Consider the following 17,285-nt stretch of genomic DNA (forward strand, 5'->3'; position numbering starts at 1 on the left):
CAGACACTAAGGCCTATCAGCCTGTCCTTGCACATGGCTGCTCCCTGCTACAATAAAGGCGGGTTAGGAATGTGAACTTGTGTGGCTGAAATGGGGGGATTAAGTTTGTGGCAACCTCAACTGAACTTGCAACGTGGTGAAACATGGGGAAAAAGAACAACAGAGCTAATTAGACGAGCTGAGCTGTCAGAGTGCCGCTGAATGGCTCCGCGCCAACAAACAAAAGGAATGGGTTGGCAATCAGCAGGATCGATGGAGGAGACTGCTTCATTAGGGATGATAAAACAGACAGAGCGGGAGAGGGAGGGGGTGGAGAGCAAGGAGGCCGGGAAGGCAGGGGAGGGAGAGAAAGGCACAACAGGCCCGGGGACAGTCAGTCGCCTGCATCACACCGTTACAGACACACCCAGAGTCACACACACCTGATTGGTGTGGACAAAGCCCGACACAGTATCACACCCACAGACAACCATCCAGAGACATGCAGAGGCCTTGAGATGCCAACATGCACACGTCTCCCAAATACACACTCTCAGGGGCACACACATAAGAGGCGAAGACACATGCACCAATCACACACACACACACACACACACACACACACACACACACACACGGCCGCAGATCCACAGTTAGAGCTGCAACCAGGCAGACACACAGAGACAAAATGGTTTAATTAAGCCCAAATAACAGGACTGGCTCGTCATATTTCAGCGATCACGTTGTCTTTCTGGGGTGCTTAGGAAGGGAGGGGGCTGGGGATGAGGGAAGAAACCGCAAGCACACACAACAGCGATGGCCCCACCCGTGTAAGGATCCCAGCAGCGCCAGGGGAGAAAATGCTAAACAGGGATTTTGAGCTCTGTTCAAGGGGGACTTGAGGGGAAAGTTGGGAAACCAGCCAATTCCCCACCGGATTTAAAACCTGAGAAATCTAAGTCGGCAGGGTTAAATGTGTACTGAATACAAAAGCACCGAGTACATTTGATTTTAATGGTGAGCAAGAAGTAATAAATACGAGCTTATAAAGGCTTCACATGCCACCGAGCACGGCCTGCCTCTCCTTGCACGCCTGGGCGCCGCCCCTCAGTCCATCCGACACCGGCAAGGCTTTCTTCTGCTCTTGCCTTTTTCCACTTTTAAAAAGAAAAATCTAAATCTTCCAGTAACATCTGAACTCCAGCCACAGGTGCCAGGCTACAAAGCTCCTTCCAGAGAGGCCGAGTGGTTGGCCTGCACACTCCCAGCACCCTGGGCCACGGCTGCACTGCTGCCCTGAACGTTTGCAGCTCGGTGACCGGCAAAGCCCAGTGGGGGCCCGTGGCTCCGGACATGGGAGCTTATCAGACCATCCTCTTAGAGGCCTGTGAGGGGTTCCACATCCTATGTCTTCCAGGTTCACCCCTGAGTGCGGGGGTGCCCACTGGGCAGGTTTGCATGAGTGCACAGGGCCCAGGCAGCACAAACCTAGGATTCCCAAACCAGCCCCACAGTAACCCTGCTTGGCAGAAGGTATTCAGGTTGGCAGAAGTTGAGTATATGTGCCCACTTTATGCCAGGGACTGTGCTAGGCGTTAACCATGTATGACCTCGTTACCTTCACCAGGTTGGTATTGCTAAACCCATTTTACAGATGATGAAACTAAGGCTCAGAGAAGGTAAACGTCATGCCCAAGTCAGACAGCCAAGAAGTGCCAAGCTGTGATTCAAACCAGGGCAGGCCTCGCTGACTTCCAAGCCCAGGAAAATTGGTTCTGCTAGCACCCCCCTCTTCAGTGCGCCATGACCCAAGGGGACCAAGGGTGTGCAGCCCCAAGGGTGGGGCTAGTCACCTCCTGCACCAGTCCAGGTCCAGTGGCATCTTTCCTCAGGGCCTCGTTTGCATCCCCACATCCTTAGCTGGTAGAGGAGGTGGCTACCTCTCTACCCAACTCTGCATAAGTGCCCACAATGGCAAGACAACAGCAGGGAGTCCACGGCAGCTGCCTCCCGGGTAGAGCGCCCCTGCCTGCCCTGGGTCCCAGGTCTCTCTTGGGAATGCTGAGCGCTGCCCAGCGGACAACTCTGGCTTAAGGAGAGGCTGCTGGTGAGGAGCAGGGAGAGGCAGTGCAGAGCAGACCTGGGCTCAAGGGACAGCTGGGCCTCTGATCATCTCTGTGGTCTCAGGTGCAAACTGGGGAAGCAGCACCTGCCTTCTCTGGCTGTTGTAAAAACAAGCAATGATTCAAGTGCTCAGCACAGTCCCAGGCCCATAGAAAGTCAATGTTAATGCTCTTCACCCTGTGTTCCTGCCAGGACCAATACTGCCCCAGAGATGCCACAGAGCCCAGCGGGCTGCTGGTGGTTCTTAGCTGCAGGCTCTGCCCCTACTCCACGCTGAGATGAATTCTATGGAAACGGAGTGAGCGGCAGGAACTCGGCATGCTGGGAGGCCACGGGTCCTCGGGTCAGGTGACTCCCACCTGCAGCTTAGGGACCTGGGCCACATCGCCAAGCATCGGTTTTCTCATCTCTAAACTGGGTTGTAAGAATAAACAAGTCATCTTTTCTGTCAAAGGACATTTTAGACAACTGCCATTTTGGACTGTGTGACTTGGCAGCCACCATTTTGGCCCCATGACCTGCAGTTCCTCTGGGGGCAGCCATCTTGAAATGGCAAAGGCCAACTCCTCCCTTTGAATTAGCCAATCGCAAAAGACTGTGCGCCTGAGCTCCAATCAAGAGTGAGGGTCAGGTCACAGGCGTCAGGATTAAAAGGCCGAGCAGACCGCCTGCTCGGTGTGCATGTGCATGTGCATGTGCATGTGCTCCCAGACCGTGTGCTGGGCCCCTCCTGCAGGAGTAAAGGTATTTGCCTGCTGCCTGGCTCCCGAGTCTGCTTTGGGTTCTACCAGGACCCCTGAATTTGGGGTTCGTCTTATTTCTTACAGGGTGGAGACAGGGCCTCCTTCATGGTGATTGTGAGGCTCAACAGATGATGGGCCCAAGAATGACTTGCTGCCTAGAAAAGCCCTAGCCAATGATAGTTATTAAGAAACCACGTCACTCCTTAGAAGTTGTAAGGTTTAAAAACCCGTTAGGACGACTAAGAACTGTTACGTGTGCCAGGCACTGTGCTGGGCTTTACGGATGTTGTCTACGCTCGTGCTCATGAACCCCTTATGAATGAGGGTATATCACAGGGACAGAGTGGGGCTCGGAGCTTAGGGCTCGCCCATAGCCCAGGGCTCAGGTATTCAAGTCCAGCTCTGTCTATGCCCCCATCCACGTTGCTAAGGACTGCACTGAAAGTCACTACATTACACAGGTCTGACCAGAAGCGGCTGCCTGTCCCCACGCTGGTTCTCTGTGTTGTTTGTGCCTTTCTCCCTGAGTGAGCGGACACACTCCAGCCCTGGACACTGTGCCGATCCCTGAGTGAGTAGTAACGGGAGAGGTCCATCACGACGGCCACAGGAGAAGGCATCTTAGCCCCCCAACCTCCACTCTCGCCCTCTCACCCCCACACACGGCCAGGGGGGAAGGGAAGAAGTACCCTGGAACTTCCCACAGCCACACAGAGAGTGGCCACCCCACTAATGCTGTGGGTGCACCGAGGACTAAAAACAGACACAGCTCGGCCTGGCCACCTGCGCCCCTCGGCCGCCACGCCTTTCACAGGTGGATTGGACACGTGCACTGGGGAGGGTGGGAGGGCACTGACACCCGTTTGTGGGAAACCCCAGTTGCTACTGGGTGGAACCCTGACCCCTCTTGCTGGGCTGCAGGAGCGGTGGCCGCTTTGAGTGCGAGATGGAGGGACTCTTCTCTCGGTAAATGGCCTTCACCAAATGGTCCTGGCAAGTTTCCCTGCTAGAAGGAACCTGCTAGAGTTATTATGCCTGGGCATGGCCAAGTCTCAGCTTATAAGGAAAATGACATCACCTCGGTTGAATGCGGGACCCACACTGTATTTTTCCACTGCATTTCTCTAAAAAACAGTGATGGGTCTCCCCTCTTGCCTACCCCTTTGCCACATGTCACCACATGAGAAGGTGAGCTCCAGGTGAGGCCCATCAGAGGAGGAGCACCTGCCTCCATCTGAGCTGCGCCACATTCTTGGGGTGTAGCCTCGGCCCTGGGGAGGGACATCAAATGAATTTCTAAATCCCAATCTGGTGGGACTGAGACTGTGTGGCCAGGCTTTGAGAGAAGAGGCGGTTGGAGCCAGGCTTTGACACACGGCTAGACACACGGCTCAACCTAGGAGATCCGGCTCCTGTGCTACACACACGGCAAACACACAACAGCGGCCCCCGGCGACCTCCACCTCTGACCTCAAGTCCCCGAACTGCTTCAGAAAAAGGAGAGAGAAGCCCAGAAAATGCAAATTCGGGTTCATGCCACACAGAAGGGGTTTCTTTTGCAAGGCAGCTGAGTTCAAACTCCCGAGGAGGTTTAGTGAGGCGGGGACAGCGGCCCAGGCAGTGTTAGGAGGGAGGGCAGGACCACTGGCTACTCACGGGCCTCCAGCGCTGTATCTTGGGAGGCGGCGGGCGAGTGGGACGGAGGAATCTTTGAGGCTGTATTAAAGCGAAACTTAGAACATCAGTACACATGAGATGGTTGATGCATTTGCACACACAGCCTGAGAGTAAGCATCTAGTCCCCCAAGCCACAGCTCGAGGGCCACCCTTGACGCCTGGTAGGATCAACTGGTAGGGCCTTGGTTCCTGCACATTTCATTTCTGAGGCCTTCCTTTCTGCTAATTTCATCCTAGCCTCACCCCTGCCTGGATCTCCTCCAGCCATTGTCCACACAGGCCAAGGGGGACCTACTAAAGTGCAATATGACCATGCCACACCTCAGCTTGGAGACTTCTGCTGCAACCCCCCACCCCCTCCCTCATCTGACCTTGGGTGATGGTGCAACAAGGGTCTTGGCTGGCATTCCAAATCCTCCAAGATCTGGCTTTTGCCATGCCCCACACAGGTCCTTCTCATGCCTGCTTACCAGGCAGACCCCCAAATGGCCCAGAGCCCTCATGCCTTATTTCCTGCCTGCCGTCTGGGTGGGATGACCTACCTGATCCTGATCTGCCTGGCAAGCATATAACTGGCTTTTAAGATTCTTCCCAGGCCAGATGATGCCTTATGTGCTCCCTGCTACGTGAGACTTATCACAAACAGGAAGTAGCTGCCCCATCTCCCTTTATCTTTCTTTTCTTTAAATATTATCAAATTTATTTGGGGTGATATTGGTTAATAAGATTATATAGGTTTCAGATGTACAATTCTATAATACATCATCTTTATATAGCATTGTGTGTTTACCACGCAAAGTCCAGTCTCCTTCCGTCACAGTATATTTGACCCCATTATATTTCAAATGTTTAAATCCTTGTGCCTTGGAAGAAAATATATGCTCAATAAACGTCTGGTGAACAAATAAAATTTGTACAAAATGCTTGGCTTTTGAAATCAGAATTTGGATAAAAAACAGAAGAGCACAGACTTCTTGGCTCTACTCTCAAGTCCTTTATCTTGAGAGTCAAGCTCTGTTCTTTCAAAGGCCTGCCCATGCAGATGCCCAGAGGAGTGTGGGAGACCGGTAGGCAGAGTCAGAATAAAAGCCCACACAAGACTGAGACCTTGGACTTCAGCAAACCCTGGGAGGTTTCCAGTAGCTTCCTGCTCATTCAACCACGCAGTTCATGAAGGTACATCATTATTCGACAAAGCCTAGACCTGCACTGCCCACTTCAGGAGCCAATGGCCATGTGTGGCGAGTCCAATTTAAGGCATGCTGTAATGCCCTGGCCAGTTTGCTCGCACCAAAGGGTCATGGGTTTGATTCTTGGTCAAGGGCACATACCTGGTTACAGATTCAATCTCTGACCCCAGTTGGGGTGCTTTCTGGAGGCAACCAATCAGTATGTCTCTCTCACATCAATGTTTTTTTTTTTCTCTCTCTTTCCCTCCCTCCCTTCCACTCTCTCTCAAAAAACAACAAAACCAAACAAAAAAGACATGCTTTTAAAGGTAAAACACACACTGGATTTCAGATTAAAAAAAAAATTTGAAAAAAGAATGTAGAATATCTCAGTTTTAATAATGATTACGTGCTGAAATGGAAGTATTTTGGATATTTGGGTTAAATATATTAATTCCACATGTGCCTCACATGTGTGGCTCCCATGACATTTCTCTTGGACAGAGCTTCTGGCTGGAGGGATCCTTCAGGGAACAAACCTCAGAGGTCATTCTCTGACGCGGCTCCTGGAGGGGAGGGGCCGTGTGTCCCAGCCCCCCCTGGATCCCTGCCCTGCACAGGGCCTATCAGAGTGGCCTGTGGGGAAAATCTGCTGAGAGACTTGGTGGAGAATTGGGTTCCTCATGGCACACTGTGAGCTCCTCTGGATGGAAATGTACTGTGACTTCCCAGATCCTGTGCCTTAGCGGGGAGTGTGGGCAAGCCCTGCTCAGTGAGCCTTCTTCAGTTGGAGGCCATCTGGGGTTGAGGATGCCACCCACTGAGCCTCCCAACATACACAGCTCATTGGGGGCAAGCAGGACAGAGAATGGAGCAGAGGCCGCTGTCCCTGTCCAGATGCCCAGCTCTCACCCCCCTTCCCATCTGCTTGGCCACTCTACTCCTATAGCTCTGCAGCCCTCACTGCTCGGCATGTGTGACCTGGCCATCTCCCTTCTTGCCGGCAGGGGAGGCAATGTGGCCAAGTGCTCAGGAGGCAGCCTCTAGGTGGGACAGTCTTGGACTGAGCCTCAGCCCCCATTTGCCCTCTGGGTTCCTAGGGCCGGTGATTTTTAACCACCCAACCTTCCATTCCTCATCAGTATGTGCAGGTAATGGCACTCCCTCCAGGAGGGGGCTGTTAGGAAGACTCAGTGAGATGATGTTCGCCAAGTTCTCCCCACAGCGCCCGATCAGAGACATGGCAGGTTTCCCTGCCTCCAGCCGCTCCCCCTCCCAACCCACCTTCCACACTTGCTCCAGAGTGGACTTAAACAGAACACGACACATGCCCAATCATGCCACTTGTCTGCTTAAATCATCTCGCTGGAAGGCTGGTGTCTCCCAAGGTGTCGTCTGAGAAACACCATCCTAGGAGATGCACCGTATGAAGGGAGAAAGGGGGGTTTCTAGCCAGACAAGTCTGGGAGATGCTGTCTACTGTCTTGTTCCCTTTGGAGATTCACAATGACTGTTAGTGCAGCAAAGGAAGTCTTTGCAATACAAAAAAACACCCCGCCCCCCCCCCCCCCCGCCCCCCGTCCAAAAAACCCCCACAAAAAACCATCCTAACCAGGCAAAACCATATTAACTCTCTTTTTCTTTTCTTTTTTTAATACTTTCATTAGCATTATATTATGAATTTACTTCAGGGCCATAAGGTTTTATTTCTTCTGGGATATCTTTTTTCTTCGGTGCAGCCTCCTTTTCTGGTTTTGGAACACTGCTCTTTTTCAGCAGGATCCTCTCAGTGTGGCAGGGAGGGCTATGGATGGGCTAATCGCCCATGAACTTGGTACATTCTGCACTGCATCTTGGGAACTTTGTTCACCTGGATGTGCTCAATGACCAGAGAATCTACATCTAAACCCTTAAGTCCAGCATTACTCTCTGCATTTTAAAGCATATACAGCAAAAATTCAGCAATCTTTTTGGGCCACCGACCCTGCCCCACTGTATAGCCTGGGCACACGTACCAACCCCACCATTGTAACGACGGCACGGCACCCATTGCTTTTGTAAAGTGACATCCTTCAGATACTTGGAGGCGTTTGGATATGCATATCCTTGATGGCCTGGGCAGTTTCACAGCTGTTCTTAAGTGAACATGCAGAGCTGAATCTGTTGATTTGCATGATTTTGTGGGGTTTCTGGGTCAAGTGAATAGCGAACCGTTTTCAGAGGTCACCTCAGGCCACTTTCAGTAAGAAACTCCTTTTTTCTTAAAAGTTTTGTTTCCCCAGTTTATTTGAAGACAGATTCACTTTCCCTATAACACCCGGTGAATGTCATGCAGGGGAGCCAGGAGCCCTTCCCAAGGGCAGAGACCTGCTCTCTTCTTCTCTGCACCTCAGCCTCCTGCTCACGCCCCCGCCCACAGCCTCTTCTCGTGGCCCTAGTGGCAGAAGGTATATCCTTCTGTGGACAAGGAAGCAGACTAGAGAGATGTCAAGTGAGCTGCTCAAGCCCCGCACTGGGAGCACCGGGAGCTGGTCCCAGGCCTCCTGACTGCGAGTCCAGTGTGCTTCCCATGGCTGGAAGAGGCGGCGGCTAAACCAGAAGCAGAGAACAGAGGCTGGGCACCTCTGCACGGCTGTGTGATCCTCAACTGGCTCACTGGATCAAAACACGGCTGCACTGGCTACTGTTCCTTAAGTGAGTTCAAAGGGCCGGTAAGAAGGGTTCCATTTCGCAATTCACCTGGCACTGCCCGAGCTCGGCTGTGGCGGGGCTGTGGGTTTCCATGACCCACACAAGCCGCCGCCCTCCTGAAGGTCATGGTCATGGGGAAGCAGATTCACTCTACAGGGTGGATGGATAGTTGTACTTTTAAGGAACAACTATTTGGGATCAGGGAGCAGGGATTCAGGAGAAGTCACAGCCTTTATCCTTAAGGAATGTATGACCTAATGGGACTTGTCCTACATCACAGAAAAATGGCGTTCTGAGAGGACAAAGAGTATTTGGGTTAGACAGACATGGGCGCACATCTTGGCTCTGTCGTTTTCTAGCTGTGTTCAGTATTGGCTCTGCCACTTGGGTGAGTTACTTGACCTAAGCCTCAGTTGACTCTTACTAAAACAGAAATAACTCCTGAGTCACAAGCCCTGGTGTGAGGATGCTGCGGGCCTGTAATACAGCCACGGAAGGCTCTGGCCTGGAATCCTCAAGAGGAAATGGGACCATCCAATCCTCTCCTCCCGTTGGACCCACACGTCTTCCCAGAGTAGCCCTGTGGATGCGAGGACCTTGGTTTTCCAAGGGAGTGCACTGTTAGTCAAGCACTGTTGAAGGAGACTGGATTTTAATAGTAATCTCTTCTATTTATACGATGCGTTTCCCTTTCAAAGCTTTTCTCCTTCTCCTCTTTCCTTTGAGCCTCACATCCCCTGGTGAGGCAAGTTAGAGAATAATTATTTGCCTGCTATAGAGAGAGGAAACAGGAGGCCCAGAGAGGTGAAGGGACTAGTTTGAGGTCACAGAGCTAGTATTCTCAGTCCATTGTGCTATCCTTGTCAACCCAGATTTCCAAAGTCATGTGAAGTCCTCCTGACACGGCTTTTCTAATCCTCGTCCCGTCTGAAGTTAGACTCTGCTGTCAGATCTGTGCCTGCGAAGGCTGGTAAGAGGGGACTGCCACCTTCCCTTCCTTATTTGAGCATCTCTTTCCGGTGCTTTCCAGAGGCATGTGACTCATTGGTTCGTTCACTTAACCGACAGTGTCTGCCCTATACAGGCACAGGGTACCTCTGTGAACCGCCCTCCCAGGGCTCCGGCTCTGACGAGGGGACAGAGGGGCCTGAGGTCTGTGGAGGTCCAAAGGAGGGGTCTTCCAGCAGATGGGGTGGTAGGGAACTGAGGTGCCTGGTACAGGGGAACCACAGTGGACTGACAAGACTAGACCGAGGGTGAATATGAAGATGGGGAGCACCTTAGAGGGGCTGGTGTGGGGGGGTGTCACATAATGTAAGGCTTCGACTGCCTAAGAAGTGTGGATTTTCTCCTCAGTGCAGTGAGAGGGGACTATTCCAGGTCTCAGTGTCTGTCCTTGGTGTAGAAGATGAATGGGAGGAGGGTAGGTGGGCTTCTAAGGTTGGACACCCTCCAGCCACAGGGGCCTACCCAGGACTCCATGTCGCCAGCGCATCCCCCACCCCTCGCTAAGGGACTACTGGGAGATGTGAGCACGGGATAAGTGTGAAAGTGTGGTTGACACGGGTGTCCCAGAGAGAGGGGAACTCTGTGGCCTCTGCCTGGCCCTTGGAGTTTATATCTGTCAGCCGTGTGGGCCAGGTGAGTATGCTCATTTGATAGGAAACCCACATTTATGAGGACAGCATCTGATTTGCAGTTAATTTGTTGATGCAGCAAAACACCTTGTTTCCAAAAGGTCAGGAGGGGAGTCCTGTTGGAATATCAACTTAATTACCTGAGCAGCATGGATGAGTGGGCGCCCTGCTTGGGGCTGCAGGGTGGAGAATGCTGCCTGCCAGGCGCTGACTTGGGGCTGAGGGCAGTGGGTGCGGGGGATGGGCAGTTTACACAGTGGGCGGAGCCAAAGTACTTCCTGCTGGCCTTGTTCCTGGTGCCTAACCAGCAATCTTGGTAGCTGGAGGAATCCTCACGCTGGAATGAGGGTCATCACCCCATTTCACAGAGGAGGGAAGGCAAAGACTTGTCCAGGGCCACATACAGCAGTGAGTGACAGGCTTCAGAAGAGGGTCGAAGAGCTCATCTCAGGGGCAGGAGTCCTGTGATGTATGTAGGAAGGAACCTACATATGGATTTACTCAGTCCCCATGGAGGTCACACCTTGGACTATCTCTTCAACATCCCTTCGAGCTCAGAATCAGCATCCCCATGTCACTGCTGGGAGAGCAGCTCAGGGAGGAGGACAGGTGCTACCTAGGGCCATACACGTGAAATGCCCAAGTCAGCAGAGTGACAGACCAGGCCCCAACCAGGTGCTGTGGTATGGGGAAGGAGGTAGAACATAGATACCTGAGGCCACGACGACCAACGAAGGCCAAGGACTGTACATACAAAGCTTGGGATGGAGAGGCTACTGCCTGGGGGGGTGGGGGGTGGGGTGGGTGGGCCAGGGCCCCTGAAGCTCTCTTTCTGGGGGCTGGAGAAGGTGGGGTATGCCGGTGGCAGCTGGAAGCATGAGAGATCTGGCCTCTGAGGCCAGCCCAGAAGAGGGCCTCTGCTCCTTTGTGTCTGAATGGTGTTCTGAGTTGCCCCCTTCCCGTCAGACTCCTGTCTAGCCCACGATGGGGAGGCCCTGGCAGCCACAATGAGGAGGCTGGACAGATGTTGGGTTCCTCTGTCCCAGGGATGTGCCCCAACCAGATACGCTGCCAGGAATGAAGAGGGGAAAAGAGAGAATTCACAATTAAGCTCTGTCACTGTTTAACGAGGAAAGAGTTCACCTGGTTAATTTTCCTGGCTAGTAGCCACATCAATGCTCTGACCTGTGCATGAAACAGCCCGGCTGGGAGGGGAAGACAGCTTTCTGTGGCTTTACAAAGGGCCTCTGGGCTGAGAGCAAGGCTCCTCTAACTCCTCGGGACTGGAGAGCTGCTATTATGCAAGGTATGGAAATAAAAGAGGGCTTCTTTTGATATGCCTCCAAAAAGGAGTGCATTGAAGCCATATTTGTGTGGAGTGTCTCCTTTGAAATGCCCAACTAGCTCTCGGGCACAGCTCTCGCCTGTCCCAACTCCTGTCATTATCTCCAATCCTCTTCGTCCTGCTTGTTGGGGAGGATCAAATGCTCGCCTCGGCTTCAGAGCTTCCGCAAGGACGGCGGGGGAAGAGGGGGCACTGGTCCTATAGCACTTGCTCTGTGCCAACAGCACTGGGCAGGGCCCTGGGCCCCCAGAGGGACCCTGGGTGCCCGGGCCCTGAAGCATGGGCAGAGGCTGTCATCAGGAGGGATGCTCTGTGCACGGTGCCGCACAGGATGGGCTTGTGCATCATGGCTGAGGAAGAAGCTTCCATCCCACTCACACACGGTGATAAGGAGGTGCTTCCGTGTGGGGAAGGGCCCTCCTCTTGGAGCACCCTCAGAATATCCCAGCCAGTCCTCAAACTCTGGAGGGAGGCTCCATCATGACCCATGTTCTGCAGATGGGGAAACTCCCGCCCAGACTCGCACTCCACGGTCAGGAAGCCGGCGGGGTGGCCTGCGGTGTCCAGGTGTTGGACTCCAGAGGGAGGGTTCCACATGCCTTGCCGCTTGCTGTCCTGAGGTAACGTCTGTAAGGGGGTGTTCAGGGCGGAGGTGGCCCTCGACGAAAAGCTGTGCACCTGCCGTTGGGCCTGAAAGCCAGCATCTTTGGAGAGGGCGTGCTTAGGGTTCGGTGGGCTCACCAGTCACCTTGCAGGCCGTTCTCCCAGGCGGGCGGGGCGCTTTCTTTGCAGTGAGCGCGAGCTAAAGGACGCCCGGCTGGTCCTGGAGAGCAGTGCCGCCTCCCGATGTTGACAGGAGTAGTATTTTGTAGTGGTGCTGGTTAATTTGTAGTGGCATTTGTGGTTTGAAGCCTTGTCAAGATCCCTGATTACTTCCCGTGCAAGGAGCTCGGCTGACGGGGAAGTTCACATGCTGAACAAAAGCAGCCAGGCAGCTGTGAGGGAAGGCTGCGAGGGGGCTGGGTGACCCCAGCCACTTGGGGGACAGAGGCGGGGGATGGAGGAGGGCCAGCAGGGGGTGGGGGAGGGGAGCCTTTTGTTTTTAGTCAGGTGCAGCTGCTGGGTCTGAATAGGTGGCATCCCACTGGTGGCCCGAGGTCGGGCACCAGATGCGGCGGGTGGCAGGGCAGGGGCAGGGAGCTTTGCTGACGCTTGCCATTCCCTGCCCAGACAGGAGCGGGAGGAGGGTATGCACTGCTGCTACCTACACCAGGGCAGCCATCTGGGATGCCGTCAAGGGTGGCTGGGTGACATTGCCAGGAGGTGGGGGATGTGAGGAAGGGCTTCCCGATGCTGGGAGGCATGATCCCCCTCTGATACCAGCAGGGCTACTGTTTCCTGGCACTTTCTATGTAGCAGGGCCTGTGCTAGGAGCACTGCACACCAGGACTCTAACAGTCTCAGAAGGAGAAAGTACAACACCCATTTGGCAGATGAAAAAGCTGAGGTTGACCTGTCCCGGCCTCATAGGTCACAAGTGGTCCAGGCGGGATCCAAGCCCAGCTATGTCTGACCCAGAAGAAGCCCTGCTTGTTCCATCAGACCCGATCACAAACAGCAGAAGGAAGATGCTGAAATTTAACCCCCTAAGACTGAAGGTCACTTCCTGTCCCAGGGAATACTCCCCAATACCCTCTGAGTTTTCTGTCCTGCCAAGTCTATTCTGACCACACAGAAAGGTCTGTCTTTGCCGCTGCCTGCACTTGGCCGGGCCTGTGTCCTGACTCGGTGAGGGTTTGCTCGCTGCATTTAAGGGCCAGGGCCAGCTCAGCAAAACCAAGCTAATTTATCATCGCCGTTATGATGTCCACCCCGAGCATTACACCACTAGGAAATTAAAGTAAGACTCTTCCCCTGATTTTGCAGTTGTACAGATAGGATCGCTCAGCATCCTCTGGAAAGGGAGTCCGGGATCATGAGAACCTTCACACTGCTCTCCCTGCCACCAGGGTCCCTGGGTCCACCTGCAGCCTGGGGCGCTGGTCATGCCCCTGTAGCTAGTCCTTGGCAGGCAGGCCACGTGAGACCCAGTCTCTGCTCCACCAGACCCACGTCCCACCCCACCACAAGCAGCCACTTCGTTCAGCCCTACAAAGGCCCTGCCCTGCCCCTCAAGTACCACCGCCCTTCACAATGCACATGCTTGTCCTGGGTGCCGTTCCTGCACCTGCCTACATGATGGACCCTGCTCATCTCTCTTCCTGGCTCGACAGAGCCAGGCTTCTTTCTTGTTCCTCCCCTAATAGGATGGGCTCCTTGAGGGTGGCATTGTGCCTAGTTCATATCTGAGCACAAGGCCAACACGTAGTCGGTGCAAAGTAAATGCTTGCCTGAAACTGTGAAACTCGCATCAAATTATCAGTAAGGCCGTCGCCCAGCATTTGGTCCAGACCCACTAGTCCTTGTCCCTGTCACTCAAGACACTCTGTCCACAGGGCTGGCAACATTTCTGACCCGCTTTGATTAGGAAAAACCCCAACCTGGAGGTGTTCTGGTCTAACAGGTTGAGCCCCAGGGCCATCCCAAGAAGCAAGAGACTTCTTGAATGGAATGCAGGAGTGGGAAGCAATAGGAAGCTCAGATGTGAAATATCCCAACTTTTCCCCAGTGTGTCTGTTACAGACAGTCAGCTAGCCAGGTTCACTAGACAGAGGGGTTTTTCCTCCCCTCGAAACAAATGGATGGAGAACCTGGTTTTAAAATTCCTGGACCCTGGAATACATTTCTATCTGTGTCAAAGTCTACCCTCCGCCGCCTCAGCAGAGTTTAAAATCCTAGCTAATAGGTTAACAACTGTTTTTCTTCAGCTTCAAATGAAGAATATCAGAAGGTTGGGGGAATATGCAGCTCTCCAATTTGTACGGACTGCACACAGCTCCCCGCAATGTGTGTTTGACAGGCCTGACATTTTGTACCGCTGTGAGATGGGAAAACGTGTGACATTTTTATTCATGGTGGCGTACGCCCTTGTAATGATCAGCTCTGGTCGATGTGCTTACCGCAGCAGCCCCAGAGCCCTCGGAGAACAAACAGGAACCCAAGGTGCCAGCAGTTCGACTGCCTTATTAAACACCGCCAGGATCCTAACGAAGACCAACTGCTGGAAAATCTCACTGTCAAATCCTCAAGGACACTGTCAGCGCACAGCTAACTGCATATATTTTTCATTTAAAATACTGAAATCTAGCATTGTGCCATTACCACCAAGGGGAGGGGCGCCCACTCCAGTGGCCATTCTGTCAGCTGCCTCTTCGGAGCTCCAGATGTTACAGCCAGATGCCCAGTGGGGTTCAGAGCGCAGAAAGGGGCGGCGGAGATAGGGAACCGACTTTCTGAAAATGCAGCCCTGCCTTTAGGGTGAAAGGCTGAAAGTTACGGGGCTCTGGTGAGAGTCACTGGGAAAGTCAACCCACGGATTCCCTGCGTAAGCCAAAGCAAATCTGCATCCTTAGAAAATCTGCCCCAGCCCCAGCCCCAGCCCCCAGCCAGCCATCATCCTGTAGGTGCAGCCCATTACATCTGCAACTTGGTGCGAATCAGCCTTCTGCTTGGCGGCAGACCTTAAGACATCTGTAGGAACACACGGCCACGGTGAGCTTCACACCTTGGCAGGAAAGCTGTGTGTGAGGGTGCCCACCTGCAATCTCACCACTTGCCTCAACTGAAAGGCCTCAAGGTCAGTGGGCAGGAGGACCCCCTTCCCGTCGGCGGTCATTTCCAATGCTGATGCGCACGGATGGATGGAAGCCAATCACTTGGCAGGCGCTCGGAGCGTCTCGTGGTTGTTACACTAGGTGATTTGGTTACGGCTGCATACACTAACGTACTGATATATTTATTTTGTAAATGTGTATTATTTATACCGTGCCTCTATCTCCATAGTCTAGCCCTGGTGCACCAAGACACACTCTGCTGTTTATTTATGGGGTCATTGGCTTAACAGGCCTAACGATGCCTGTGCGTGGTTCTTGCAGGTTTGCAACACCGTAAGTGGTTGGCTAAACAACTGGATGTTCTCCATCCATCACGGGCAGAGGCTTGCATTTTAAGGGGCCGCCCGTAAAGCTGGTTTAGCATAATACTGTACATCATCCTTGGCGGAATTGACCTGGGATGCTGTAGAGCTGCCAACCCGGACACTAGGAGCCATAACATTGCACACCCTGGGATGGGGGCAAAGGGTGGAGTAGGCTCTGGGTACCCTGGTTACAGGACCCAGAAGAGAATATAGAAAGAAAGGTGGTGCCCAGCTAGTGTGGCTCAGTGGATGAGTGTCAACCTATGAACCAGGAGGTCACAGTTCGATTCTCTGTCAGGGCACATTTTTGGGTTGTGGGCTCGATCCCCAATAGGGGGTGTGCAGAGGCAGCCAATCAATGAGTCTCTCTCATCATTGATGTTTCTATCTCTCTCTACATCTCTCTTCCTCTCTGAATTCAATAAAAATATACTTTTTTAAAAAAGGAAGCTGGCTGGCAGATAGCCCTGGGGCAAAAGCAGGTCCATGAGGGTCACTGTACCCAGTTTCCTCCAAGCTGGCCACTCTGCCCCTCAGCAGAGCCTTTCACTCTGGCTGCAGAGAGAGGTGTCCACTGGCCCTGTGCACCCGGTGGACATTCCCTCGTCATGGGCTGCACCTTGGACCTCATTAGAGCAAGTTGGCTGGGGAGGAGAAATGCAGCCAGTGTCCCGCCTCGCCCATGCAGAGCACACTTCCACAGCTGCCACGGAGGGCATCGCAGGCCACCAAGGTCTGTGCGTTTGGTCTCCTGGGTCTGTCTCCAGTCTTTCCCTCACTTTCACCCCCATAGGCAGCGTCCTAGGTCAGGCTCCCACTAGCTCTCGCCTGAACGTTAGCAGCATCATTAGTGGTCTTCCTGCCTCACCTACTTCCACCCCTTCCCAAGGGTGGTGGCTCCAGAGGAAGCGTTCCCAAATGCCAGGCCCTCGGAAATCATCCCGCACTGGCTCCTTGACACCCACATGTCTCAAGCTCCCCCAGGGCCTAGCCATTGCCTACCTCTGCAGTTCAGCCCCTGGACCTCACCAGCTGCCTCCCAGCCTCTTGCTTTTCCACACTAGTCTGAAGAGTCAGACTGTCCTATACTTCACACTTGCCATTCTCTTTACCTGGAATGCCTCCTCTGGCTCCACCTGATAGACAACTCATCTTTCAAGATCCAGCAGAAATGTCACCTCCTCTGAGAAGTCTGCCCTGGTTCCCCCAGCCAGCCCAGGGCTCCTCTCCAGCCAGTACATTTATGTCCATTAGTCTTCCTCTTTCTATATGATTTGTCAACTGTCTCCCAGACAACGAGTGCCACGAAAGCAGGACCACATCACATTCCTCTGTGATCCTGGGGCCTCATCACATGTTGAATAAGTGAAGGAAGGAATTAATGAGAGCCTAAAAGAATAGCCCAGAGTTCTGCCTGGCTGAAAACGCCAAGACTTCAGGAGTTTTAACCACAAAGATAGAGGGCAGCAGGGGGAGAATTCTCAGTGGTCTCATGGTTTGGGCAATGGAAGGTGTTTGGTAGACAGCCCTGGGGCCAAAGCTTCCCTCTCCCTCCAGGTCTCTGCAGAAAACAGTCCCCTGGTCAGCACACCTGAAAGTCACGTCTCCTGGCTTCTCAAGGCACCATCTCACCGAGGCTGGACCTCCTGTCCCTTTGGAAATATTCACCGTCACCCTCTCCAGGAGGTGCAAACAGGCACCTGCCCAGAAGGGGTTTGGGACAGGGCATCCCTGGGAGGGCCAGGAGGTGGCTGGAACCATGTAACCATGTGGCTGAAGGGCAGCTGCATCACAGAAACTCAGTTTAAAGTGCTGACAGACAATGCTAATTCCCATCACACT

General features: G+C 53.3%; 1 protein-coding gene across 4 annotated transcripts in view; it reads right to left on the reverse strand.

Annotated features, from left to right (window-relative positions):
- DENND1A (DENN domain containing 1A) overlaps positions 1-17,285 on the reverse strand; it is a 463,104-nt gene that overhangs the window by 21,271 nt on the left and 424,548 nt on the right. Inside the window, exon 20 of one of the 4 annotated variants that reach the window (XM_054726917.1) lies at positions 4,503-4,562. The exons of the other annotated variants lie outside the window; for them this stretch is intronic. Coding sequence (XP_054582892.1) covers positions 4,503-4,562 — 60 coding nt within the window. The remainder of the gene's footprint in view (positions 1-4,502; positions 4,563-17,285) is intronic. 4 annotated transcript variants of the gene reach the window in all.

Source organism: Eptesicus fuscus, chromosome 15 (genome assembly GCF_027574615.1).
Source record: "Eptesicus fuscus isolate TK198812 chromosome 15, DD_ASM_mEF_20220401, whole genome shotgun sequence".
Lineage (NCBI taxonomy): Eukaryota > Metazoa > Chordata > Mammalia > Chiroptera > Vespertilionidae > Eptesicus > Eptesicus fuscus.